At 47.1% G+C, this 12,657-nt stretch overlaps 1 protein-coding gene across 5 annotated transcripts in view; it reads left to right on the forward strand.

Moving 5' to 3' along the window:
* KLHL3 (kelch like family member 3) overlaps positions 1 to 11,958 on the forward strand; it is a 121,016-nt gene extending 109,058 nt beyond the window's left edge. For all 5 annotated transcript variants that reach the window (XM_045999936.1, XM_045999938.1, XM_045999937.1 and 2 more), the window contains 3 exons: positions 954 to 1,094; positions 3,044 to 3,187; positions 7,298 to 11,958. In XM_045999936.1, coding sequence (XP_045855892.1) covers positions 954 to 1,094; positions 3,044 to 3,187; positions 7,298 to 7,326 — 314 coding nt within the window. In that variant the 3' untranslated portion in view covers positions 7,327 to 11,958. The remainder of the gene's footprint in view (positions 1 to 953; positions 1,095 to 3,043; positions 3,188 to 7,297) is intronic.
* Positions 11,959 to 12,657: the final 699 nt, after the last annotated feature.

Below are 12,657 nucleotides of genomic sequence, written 5' to 3' on the forward strand. Positions count from 1 at the left end.
TGTGCCAACCTTCTGCCTGCTGGCTTTTATTCCCGTGATTTGCATGGGAGTTTATTCTTTTTTTGTCTTTTTTTTTTTTTAAGATTTTATTTATTTATTTGACAGAGAGAGATAGCAAGAGCAGGAACACAGGCAGGGGGAGTGGGAAAGGGAGAAGCAGGCTTCCCGCTGAGCAGGGATCCTGAAGTGGGGCTCAATCCCAGGACCCCAGGATCATGACCCGAGCCGAAGGCTGACGCCCAACAACTGAGCCACCCAGGTGCTCCTTAAAGAGTGATGCCACTCTAGGAGTCAGCTCTGGCTTCTCAGCATGGGGCGTGTGGAATGCCGCTCTCCTCTCTGCAAGAGGAGAGCACGTAGCGGAAAGAACCGGTCCTGCATCCCGGTGGGACAGTCTGCGTGGTAATGACGTCACCACAGCTGCTGCGCAGCTCGTTTCCGTGTTGCAGTCTTTCTCTGCAACCAGTATAATAGAAGGCTGCGGAATCCGAGTGAAACAGCATTGTAGGAAAACGTGGCCACACAGATAGCCCAAAGGGAGGCCAATTTTGACCCTCTGGAAGTAACTACTCCTGAAGTTTTGGAGGGTGTTTTTCAACCTTTTTTGGCCTTTTTTCTATTTTTCTTTGCATATGAACTCTTCCCTCCCCATTATATATAACCATGAACATACACACATATATGTTACATATATATGTATATTTACATTTCTTAAAATTAGCCACGGAGTGATTTTTGCTTTATCTGTTGGGGATTCTCAGATTGACAGGCTTAGACAGGCAGGGTGTCATTCTGTGTGTTTTACAGATGAGGGCACTGAGGTCTGGGGGAACAAAGCAGCACTCCCCCAGACCACCCTGCTGATAGTAGCTGCCCAGGACCAGACGCCAGGCCTCCTGGTTTCTAGTCGTGGTTGCCAGCCGGAGGCTGGAATGCTGTGCTCTGCGTTTCAGGGGTCGGGGTGCTCAGTGGCCAGCTGTATGCCACAGGCGGGCATGACGGACCCCTGGTGAGGAAGAGTGTTGAAGTTTATGATCCTGGAACAAACACCTGGAAGCAGGTGGCAGATATGAATATGTGCCGGCGCAATGCAGGTAATGAGACTGCTCTCTCTTTCTGCCCTTGGGGGTATGGGTGCAAATAGTAGCTGTAAGAGACAGTTGGAGGGACAGAACCTGGCCCAAGCTTATACCTCAAACAGGAGTATCCATTCGTCAGATCGGTGCTGGGCTAGATGAGGGGAGAGCTGGGGAACACAACCGCTAGCCACAGGGTCCGCCTGCTTAGATGCAAGGGGCTGATGACTTTCACTGTACACGCTAGGACACAGACTCCATCAAAGCCCCGGCCCACTGGCTCTGTTGGGTAGCTAGACACGGGGCTGTGTGGCATGGCCAGTCAGTGACACTTGGTTCTATGTTCTTTGCCTGTACCTGGCTCTGAGAACCTCTCACTTCCCACCTGAAACCCATCTCCCTTCTTCCTACGGGTTGCCAGGGCCCTGATTCATTGTCCAGTGGGAGCACTTCTCATATTCCTCACTCTGTACCTCCTGTCTCTCTGTCTCCTCCCTGTTTGCTTTCCTGTGGGGGTGACCTATCTTAGAGTGTTTAGATTTTTGTTCTGGGAGCCTGACCTCCCTATAAACTCTGCTTTAACAGCTTTATCTTATGGATCGTGTCCTATGTTGGTATATCTTATTTTATGGCTCTTTACTCTAGGAAAGTGTTGGCTTAGCTTAGCTTCCCATGCTGGAAAGGCAAACAGGTGACTTTCAGGCAGATTTTTTTCCTTTATACTCAAATTACCTGTTTGCTAAACTCATTTGTAGGTCACATGTTGAAAGTGTAAACAGAAGGGAGTTTATTAATTTGCGCACTGCCTGAGTCTGCTATGATATAACTTGGCATTTGGCCTTAAGCCCCATGAGTGAGGGATTACAGCTAATCAAAAATCCAAGAATTAAGTTTTGGTGTAAATGAATATATATGTATACGTTCACATAGAGATATTTCTATTTTTTATAGCAAAAGTGGAATCCTACTCAGTGCTGTTCTACAACCTCCTTTTCTAATCGACTTTACAATCTTTCGCAACTGTCTTTTTATAACGCGAAATAGACTTACATGATATTTTAAATGGCTGTATCACAATTTAAGTATCTCATCTACTATTGGGCTTTTAGATTATTTCCATTTTCTACCAATAATGCTTTTGTTATTTTAAATGGTCCTAAGGCTAATCAGTGCACACATCTCAAATTATTTTTTTAGAATTTAAGTCCAGGAGTGAAATTCTGAAGCTAGAGGCAGCATATTTGCTTCCAGTGCTATCCAGGAAAGCAGCACATTTTATCCTCTCATCAGGATCTGAGATGATCTTCATCAGTACTGACAATTATTGCTTCTTGAATATCATCAACCCTCTCATGACACAGCATATTAGACCAAGGCCTTGTAAACTCTTGATGAGCAAAATAACGTTTTCCTACTCTTGGTCCCTGCAGCATGAGACTTTGCCCTTACACCAGCTCTCTGTGAGATCAGGGTAGGAGGAATACCTTGTCGCTGGGGGCTGTGTGTATGTTTAGATCTAAGTCACGTGGAGGCATCCCAGATACAACCACTAGGCACAGGGTTTACCAGAGCAAACCTACAAGCAGAGCAGGAGTAGTGTGTGTGAGATTCCCTGAGCATAGCTCAGTCCACGTGTGGGAAGTCCACATGCTCCAGTAGAGAGGGGCCCGTACCCATAACGCATTAAGTATTTATAGGGTCAGGGGCCAGGAATGTCCCTGAGAGCACGTAGCAGTGAGAGCTCCCCGGTCAGAGAAGAGACCTTCTTAGAAATGGGGGATCCTCAGGGCCCAGTGGTTATTGTTGACATGGTCTCCCATTGAGCAAAATCAGACCTATGAGCCAGTTCACTGGGTCACCTTGAAGGAGAGGAGGAGTGCCTCCCGGGCTCTCCATGCTTGTTTCCCATCCATTCTGATCCCCTCGTGGCTCCTGCTCTGGTGTCTCCTATGGCCTCTGCTTCCTAGGAGTCTGCGCAGTGAACGGGCTCCTGTATGTGGTTGGAGGGGATGACGGATCCTGCAACTTGGCTTCGGTGGAATACTACAACCCCATCACTGACAAATGGACGCTGCTGCCGACCAACATGAGTACGGGGCGGAGCTACGCAGGTCAGTGTCCTGCCCCCAGTTCCACCTTCACCCCCCCCCCACTCTTGCACCCGTGGAGCTGAGTTTACTTAACTTGGGACTTCGTGCCTCCTGCAGCGATAGTAGATAATTGTCACATGCCACCACTCCGTCATTCTGTGCCCACAACAGATACCCCTGCTGAGCCTGGGTTTCCCCAGTGAACCGGAATGTAGGCCCAGAATTCTTTTTAACACCCGTGTTCGCAGGGGCCACTTCCAACTGCTGTGATTCGTCCTAAGCTTATGGGTTTAGAATTTCATTGCCATTTCTGGACTCCTACACAGAATAAGATACAGTTCTTGCCTTGCAGAAGTTTAATTGGAAAGATAAGATCTGTCTACATGAAGTAGCACATGCAAGGCAGTGTACCCGTGACTTCTCGATAGAATGTGCTACGCGGTCTATATTTTAAGATGTGACAGATGAGAACTTCCTGGAGGAAACAAGGTTGGGTCACCTCTGGAGCTGGGAGCTGCCCTGTGCCAGAGGTTCCCTCCCTGTGCCAGAAGGTGGTGTGTTAGGCGCACCGTACCCATTCGCTGTCATCCTTTCAAGAACGCCCTGGGTGAATGGGACTGTATCCTTCCATTTTACATGTGATGAAACTGAGGTTTGGGGAGTCTAAGTCACCTGCCCAAGACCATGGCTAAAAAATGGCAAAGTCGGAATTTAGACTCAGGTCTGACTGCTGAGCCCATGCCCTCTGTACTACCCCAGTGGAGGAGGAGAAAGCACGCCAGGCAAGAGGGGGAGGCAGCAGTAAGCACCACGCTGCTGTGGAGGCTCATTCGTGGTGAGCATGTGCGATGGGCTCGGTGAGGTCTGGGAGGTCGGAGCTGCTGACGACAGGGGTCTGTAGGGAGACAAGCAGACTCCCATACCCATGATGTAGCTCAGCAAACCTGTACCTTGTCTTCCAGAAACAGGAATAGTTAGAGCTAACAGTGATTTACAGAGCACATAACAACATCCCAGGCATGAACCTAAGTATTTGACACCCATGATCTCCTTCAGCGTGCATCACAACTTCCATGGTGTTCTGATTCCCTTTTTGCGGTAGAAGGTCCATCAGTCTTGTTTGGATTTCAGTGCAAAGAAGGGCTGTGCTGTGCAGGCTTGAAGGGGCTCATATCCTAGATTGTCAACACAGGCTGTCAGTTGCAGTGAACTGATTTTACTTTTTTTTCCTTGTTTAGGATTTTTCTCAATCAAACAGAAAAATTTTTAGAGGCATGTTGGTCTTTGAGTGCTTCTTTTCTCATGATTAATTATTAAAATGAGTACTTTCATTTTCTTTTCAATACGGTCGTGGGAAGAGCACGAGTACAGACAGCTTCGAGTACGAGACAGTGAGGCCAGTGAGGGGTCCTCCCTCAGCTCCTAGTGGATCTTAAGAAGAAGGGAAGATTTAGGTGTATGTGGTTAGAATTTCACATATGTGCTGAATATTTCATGTCTACCTCTTCATTGTCCACTCTAGAAGTAGCTGCGAAACAGACAAGCAAACGTGCAATTTGTCTTCAACTCCATTGACTGAGTGTATCTGTCTTTTTTTTTTTTTTTTTTTTTTTTAAGAATCTCAAGAAATTGCCTGCAATGCAGAGGTAGATGGATTTGGAGTATTATTTATGATAGCAAAGAACTGAGAACTACTTAATGTCTGACATCAGAGAAATCGTCAAACTGTGAAATATTTGTATAATGCAAGTGTTTTTAATGTCATGAGAACATGTTCGTGACAAGCTGTGGGTTTAAAAGGGAGGATGCTCAAGGGATGTGCCCTGTAAGCTCAGTCACGCAGTCCTGCATCCTGGACTCCTGGACATTTGAGTAGCAACTGCTTAAAGAAGGGGACATCGGAGTCAGATCTCATGGGTTCCAGTTCTGTGCCTTGGACTGGTGCTCTGGGCAGGGTGATCGGTCTGACTGAACTTCTTGTTTTCTCATTTGTAAAATGAGAATGAAATCACAGCAGGTTCCTCACAGTTGTTGTGCAGTAGGAGTGGAACGCTTAGCACAGTATCTCCCTGGTATGTAGATGATCACGGTTATTTTTAAAAGCCAGGAAATAGTCCAAGAAGACAATGGTGATTCTCTTTGTATGTAGGGTTTTTAAAAACTTTCTTTCCTTGTTTTCTTCTATGTTTTCCAAATTTCCTGAAATGAGAATATTTTACTTTTTTTTTTTGAAAGATTTTATTTATTTTGAGAGAGACAGTGTGTGTGAGTGGGGGGAGGGGCACAGACAGAGGGAGAGAGAGAATCTCAAGCAGGATCCCCACTGAGGGCGGAGCCCGACCTGTGCCTCATCCCAGGATCCTGAGATCATGACCTGAGCGAAATGAGGAGTTGGACGCTTACCTGACAGAGCCACCCGGGTGCATCAAAAATTTTTTACTTTTATAATCAAAAGAGGAGGTTTATTTTAAAAATTTTTAAATTTTATAGGTTTTATATATTTATTTGAGAGAGAGAGAGAGAGAGCACAGCCAGGGAGAGTGGCAGGCAGAGGGAGAGGGAGAAGCAGGCTCCCTGCCAAGCTAGGAGCCTGATATGGGGATTATGACCTAAGCTGAAGGCACATGCTTAACTGACTGAGCTACTAAGGTATGTCCAAAGAGGAGGTTAATATAACAAAAACAATACAGGACCCGGCCTTTCTTTTCTTTCTTTTTTTTTTTTTTTTAGTGCTACCTTATGAAAGAATTCTGAGGTGCAGGCGAGATGTTGTCAAGGTCAGGCAACACATCTGGGTCGGACTGCAGGGCTGCCCACCTCTGAGCTTTTCTATCTGCACCTTTCTCCCGAACTCACATGCAGTGGGTATCTTAGAATCTCACTCCTGGGATATCCTGGCATTTCTCTCAGTAGTGTTCTCTCAATCTCCTCTGTAGCCAGAAGATTTTATAGTCATGGGACCTCGCTAAAGTAACTGTCAGTTACACCGGACCAACAGACCTTACCTGTAAATTAGGATTTTGTTCGGTTGAAGGTACCAGAAGAGCAGACATGTACTTGCTTAAGCAAGGAGGGAGTGTACCTATCTCAGGCAGAAGGAAGACCAGAAGTCCAGGGCTGGTCTAGGGCTCGGGCTGTCGTTGAAAAACCAGGCATGTTCTCCCTTTTCTGTTTTGCTGGCTTTACCAGTAGCCACCACCACCGTGGGCTGTGTGTAAGCCATCTTTCGGGTGGGGCACCGGGCAGAGCCAAAGCTGCAGCCCCGGCAAACATGTGTTTGCAATGGTCTCGGCCAGACCTGGGGCATGTGGCCCTGCCAGGCAGTCTGGGAAGCTGAGTCAGTCATATGCTGTCTCTGCCGTCGTGAACAGCAAGTAGAGGGGAGGTTGGCTGAATCCACTTAGGGTATTTGCCACAGAGGCATTCTAGGATAATCTGTGGATTCTTAAGTTAGCCGTGGAGTATAGTTCACTTTGGCTAAAGTCATTTTGGAGACAGACATTGTCTGGACTGTTGTTCCGAGCACAGTGTTTAGCACGGGAGCGGTCTTTCCATCAGGTGACATCACACAGCATGGGAGCTGAGCCTCAAGAGGTCAGTGGTCTTGCCTAAGGCCTCCCTGCAGCTGGACTGGTGGCCAAGCTAGGACCAGCATGCAGTTTTTCTTACTTGTTTGAAGTCAGTTCACTGTTCTTTCCAGTTCATTTCAGTATCTTGTAAAAGTAGGTATGAATCCTTGTCACTTATCTTATAGTGATGGACAGGAAGAGCCAAGGAACTGCCTCTGGGCCCCCTGTGACAGTGCGGAGTGTCATGAGGCTGAGTTCTGGTCTTGGAAAAGAACTCCTTGAGATAGGAACCATGTTCATGTGATGATGCTAGGGGAGCCCACTAGCTGTGGTGCTGAAGGCCTGTGCGTGCAGGTTCAGGTGTCTTGCCGGGCCTTGGCCATAAGAGTGGGAAAGAGCCCACTGTGGGCAGCCTGAGTCCTCAGGCCCTGCGGGGCTTGGATACAGACATGCCCCTTCCCCTTGACTGGGGCTTTAGGATGGCTCAGACCCATGAACCCCTTGGTTCTCTGAATGCCTTTGAAGAAGCTGAGGTGCTCACTTTCTCTCCCTTTCATCATAGGTGTTGCTGTGATTCACAAGCCCTTGTGACCCACAGGCCCACGGCCAGGAGGTGGAGGCGGGGGAAGGGTGCTGCCTTTGGTTCAGAACAGCGGCGCCGTGGCTGTCGGTGCCACTCGCCACCGGAGTCCGCAGCGGATCAAGACATGCCCTCCTCCAAAGTGGCTGAGTGGCGTCCGGCATGAAGACTGGTGATCGCCTCCTGCTCCCCTGAAGTGTTCGGGACTCCCCCCTGAGCAGTGGGCTCCTAAAGCTCCAGGAAGCACTTGGGGGCTTTTTTGTGTGTTTCTACATGAACACCCAAGAACATGGGGACAGTGTGTGTGTGTGTGTGTGGAACATGGTCTTTCACGAAGTTGGGGGATGTGTGACAATCTACTGGATTTCTTTACTACTGATCCTTCTGTGCTAAAAATCAAATCACAGAAACCTCTCTTCTGGATTTGCCCTATGGGAACCCCAAGATTCCTAAAGCTGCTGGCCTCTGGAGGTCTGGGTGGATAGGCCAGGAATGTCCAGAAAATGACTGGTGATGGGGGCGTTGCTTTGACCATGCCCACAGACTGACTTTGATTCCTGCCATGGTCTGCAGAAGAGCTGGGCATTCTTGCATCTGCACTGTGTCTTCTGTGTGCGAGAACTGGGAACAGATGGGGTCCCCAGCCCCTCCACTGGGTGCTCTTCCTTGGGCTTTCCTTCAGGAAGCAGATGAGAACCATCTGGTCCTTGACCACTGGTCTTTGAGGTTGTGGATTCCAGGCTTGGGAGATTTTGTGTCTCTTCAATTGGGAAAACTAGCTCTTTGGAGAAGTCCTGAGTATCACACTGGAGAAAAAAAACACACCCCCCCACATATATATACACAAACAACTAAAACAAAACAACAAACCAAAGTGGTAAGGCAGTTCCTGCCAAAAATGGTCTCAGAGAGGATCCTACTTCTGGGTTTTCCTGGGATGGGACAGTCCCCATCTATCCTTATTATCCATGCTTAATTCTTCCTAGCACCCATTTTACTCTCAGAAGTGTTCTGGTTTGGAGAATAAATAAAAGGTCACCCTACCTCCAAACCCAGAGATAATTTTGCCCCTGCCTTGGGGGTCCTATATAATCTAGATGGCTGTGGATGACTTCAAGGGAGTATACCAGCTGGGGCTGGGCCTCAGCACTAGATGGCAATGGTCAAGTCTGTCTGAGGTCCTCGTCTTCCTTTCCTTGTGCTCTCCCCCTGTTCCAGGGCCTGTATCCTCAGAATACTCCTTTCCTCCTTGTTTCTCTGAGAGGGAGGAGATGGTGGTAAATGCCCAGGATGTGTGATCTCTCTCAGAGAAACTTGCATTTTAAAAGAGGAGCTTGGTGAGAGCTTTGCTAATTCACAGGTAAAAATTATTAATGACAGAATGTCAAGCATCTGGAGGGGGAGGTGGGTATTTTAGGGTGGGTATTTGAGGACTGATTTTCATTAAAGAAAGAAAGAGGAAGGAAGGCAGGAAAGGAAGGAAGGAAGGAAGGAAGGAGAAACTGTTCCTCACCTTGCAAGTCACTTATGTTGGGATCTGTGGCATAAGGAGGGAAGGTCTTGTGTCTGGAGAGTACTCTGACATCATCAGGGCTGGGCTTTAATGCTCCCTGATTTTGGGGTCTACTTACAGGAGTCACGGGGCGTTATGAAACCTAATGTGGGACTTCTGATCTAACTGGGCTACTTCCAAGCAGATCCTGCAGGAGCCTGGCATCCCCTCCAGCTCCCGGCTACAGTTAGAAAGCCAGTAGCCTCCCTAGCTAGCTGGCCTCTCTGTGTATTTACTGTGTATTTTTTGTGCACTAAACACTCAACTCTCTTGAAGAAGAAACGACTTCTGTTGTTGAGAAGATGTTATGTCAGTGAGACATTTGGAGGGCAGCACCAAGGCATCCGGAATTCTTAGCATCAAGGCATCCGGAAGAGGCTGAAATATCCAGCTTTGTTGGGCCTGGAGGAAATGTCTCCCAAGGAATCAAGGCCTGCCTTCACTTGGGTGCTGTACTCTCACTTGGCACTGGAAATGACTGTGGCTTCCGAGCTCTGCCTGGGCTCGGAGGCTGACAAAATGAGCTTTTTGTCGCAAACGTTCTTCTTCCCGGCCTGAGGAGGGTTTGGGACTTGGTTTTGGTTCCTGGCGCCGATGAGGCTGGGGGATGGGGTCCCTCGTGTGCTGTTCACACAGCTCCTGATTTTCAGATGAAAGGTGAACTTCCCACCCCCTTTCCCAACACCTAGGAGCTGGACTTTGATTCATATGTGGGGGGAGGTTCTTGTTTTTAATCTGCCCAGAGTGAGTCCCTTCCCTGAGAGCACACCAGCCATGGTTTCTGCTCTTGGGGTTTTTGCTATTGGTTGGGCCTCACACCTGCCGGGAAGCACTGCCCCCTGCTGGTAGTATTGCTGAGGCCATGGTCACCTCATCCTCACGTGTCCTTTCTCACAGAGACTTCCAGCACTGGTACGCCACCACCAAAAAGCCATTTGGCTCTTGCTGCCCACAGATGCCATTTAAAACCTGCTATCTCTCTATCACTAGGTACGATTCTCTCTCCACGGTGAACACAGCCCACTTGATTTCAAGTCTGCTGGTCACATGGTAGGTGAATCCCTCACTGCCCACCCCCCCCCCAATTTGGTGGCCGCAGCTGCTTGTGCATGCAACTTTGCGGGGAGGTGTATCTGAAAGCTGATCACGGTAGTGAAATGGAATTGCGACCCAAGGTTAGAAGCTGCTTAGACGCCGCTTGGATACTGATTTGGATATCACAGAAGTCAGACTCTGAATTCCAAAGTTCCTTCTCCTCAGTACCTAATGGCATCTCTCCTAAAAAGTTGCAGTATTATGCAAATGAAACTGACCTCATTTTCTTCTATGCAATAAGAATACTTAATTCTGTTTCACGACAAACCAGTTGCAATATCCCCTAACATGCTTTTTGAGCGGTGTTACTTTGATATCTGTTGTGTAATATTTGTATATTCCTGAGCCAGAGCCTTTCAAAGATTGCCTTTTTATAAAACTGAAGCTATAGCATTCAGGTTAAACTTTTAATGTAGATATTTTTATAAGATCATTTTTTAGGATACCTGAATTGATTTTTATTATCCATGATAATGAAGTGTTGTGTTCCGTAAGTCATTCCCTCTCCTAGTTTATGCCTGTAGCTATTTTCCGTCTGCTTGTCACCCTCCAAAAACTGATTTTTTTTTTTTTTTAGTACTTCCAGATAGATGACTCTTTCTGACTTTGAGTCTTCTTTCTGATGCCATATTCAAGGGAGATTGCTGGAAAACACAATCCCTGGTGTTTCTGGAATTGCTTAGGGACTAATGTTTAGCCTGACTCAGCAATTCCCCAACTACGTTGCCCGGTCACTTTTTTTTTGGAGTCTGCTCTTTGCAGAGGGGAGGCTGGCTGGCCCATCTCCTGGTGGGTCTCACTGCCTGGTGCTGCGCCTGGCACGCGGTGGCATGGAGGAGCTCGAGAAGGGACTGCCCTGCAGTGCCTACTCCCAGGAGTTTCCTAGGTCTGGCAAACCAGTCCTCATTCTCTTCTGCCCCTCGTTCTTCCAAAGCCTCCACCAGCTAAAGGCCTTTGTTGCTGGAGGATGTCCCTTTTGGAAGCATCTTCTCTATGAACTTTAGAAGAGGGCTTACTCCTCACGATCATTAAGAATGTGTTAAACGTGTGCTTTATAGATGCTCACAGTATACCTAAAACTTGTTTCTTGAGCCGTGTCTGCACTCCAGGCTCTATTTTATGTATTTATCTGCCATTAGCCTCGTTAAACCAGTCTTTTATTTTTATTATTATTGGGACAGGTGCCATTTGAATTGCCTCCATGCTCCCCATTTGCACCTTGTTGGATCAGGTTGGGAGGCTGAGCAAACTCATATTCCAGTTAGCTGGAGTTTTTAAGGCTTTGTTTGCCTGGAGAAGCAAGGAGGTTAGAATGTATTTTTTTTTTTTTTTAAGTGTTTGCACTGTTTAGAGTCCTAAGCCCCTCATGCTTAGCTGTGCTGTGTGTGCTGTGTGACCGAGCAGGTGAGCCAGCAGCATTTTCGACATTTGGGAAGGGAAGGGACTTCTCTAGTGGATAACCACTGCCTCATAGCCCCTGCCACAGCCTTTGTCATGGGGCTGAGTGACCCATGGGTATGGCATCAGCCAAGGCAGGAATGCATATGACGGTGGCATCTGGAGAAACAAATCGCCCTAGTACTATGTTCTTGCCCATGGCTATGAGACTGAAAACCATTCTCCCCTGTTTTTCAGTGGCAATAAAGGACCCTGGTTGGATTTTTTGTTTAATTTGTATATGATGTATAAAATACTTTGAAAGAAGACTTAAGATGTTGAATGTGTATGTCTGTGTGGGTGCTCTGTCCATGTGGTTGTCCATAGGTGACCTGACTTGATACTGATTCCCTGTGAACACACTGCTTTGGTAAGGTCCTTGATCTCCTATTCTCTGCTTGGATGTTAGAGCCCATCTATCCAGCAAACGAACACTTGTCCCAGGCTCCATCAGTTACAGCGATAGCCGAAGAAACCGTTCCTCAAATGGATGATTTCAACAGGAATCAAGTTCTAGTTTCCCATACTTAATGTTAATAAAAGCTGAACTGTGAAAACCTTTCTCAGTATTTTATTTCTATAGTCCAGGCTCTCCACTTTGTCTTAGTCCCACATTATCTTCAGATTAAAATTTCTTTTTTCTTCAAAATAAAGCTACCCTGTGACCCTGCAATTGCACTACTGGGTATTTACCCCAAAGATACAGATGTAGTGAAAAGAAGGGCTGTGTGTACCCCAATGTTCATAGCAGCAATGTCCACTATAGCCAAACCATGGAAAGAGCTGAGATGCCCTTCAACAGATGAGTGGATAAAGAAGATGTGGTCCATATATACAATGGAGTATTATGCCTCCATCAGAAAGAATAAATACCCAACTTTTGTATCAAGATGGATGGGACTGGAAGAGATTATGCTGAGCGAAATAAGTCAAGCAGAGAAGGTCAATTATATGGTTTCACTTACTTGTAGAGCATAAGGAATAACACGGAAGACATTAGAAGAAGGAAAGGAAAAGTGGGGGAAATCGGAGGGGGAGATGAACCGTGAGAGACTGTGGACTCCAAGAAACAAACTGAGGGTTTTAGAGGAGAGGGGGTGGGGAATGGGTGAACCTGGTGGTGGGTATTAAGCAGGGCACGTATTGCATGGCACACTGGGTGTGGTACATAAACAATGAATCCTGGAACACTGAAAAAATACAATAAAAAAAAAGTGGGAGAGAAGAGAATGGTTATCCTACTTAGATGGATCAGAAA

The sequence above is a fragment of the Meles meles genome, chromosome 3, assembly GCF_922984935.1.
Source record: "Meles meles chromosome 3, mMelMel3.1 paternal haplotype, whole genome shotgun sequence".
Classification (NCBI taxonomy): domain Eukaryota; kingdom Metazoa; phylum Chordata; class Mammalia; order Carnivora; family Mustelidae; genus Meles; species Meles meles.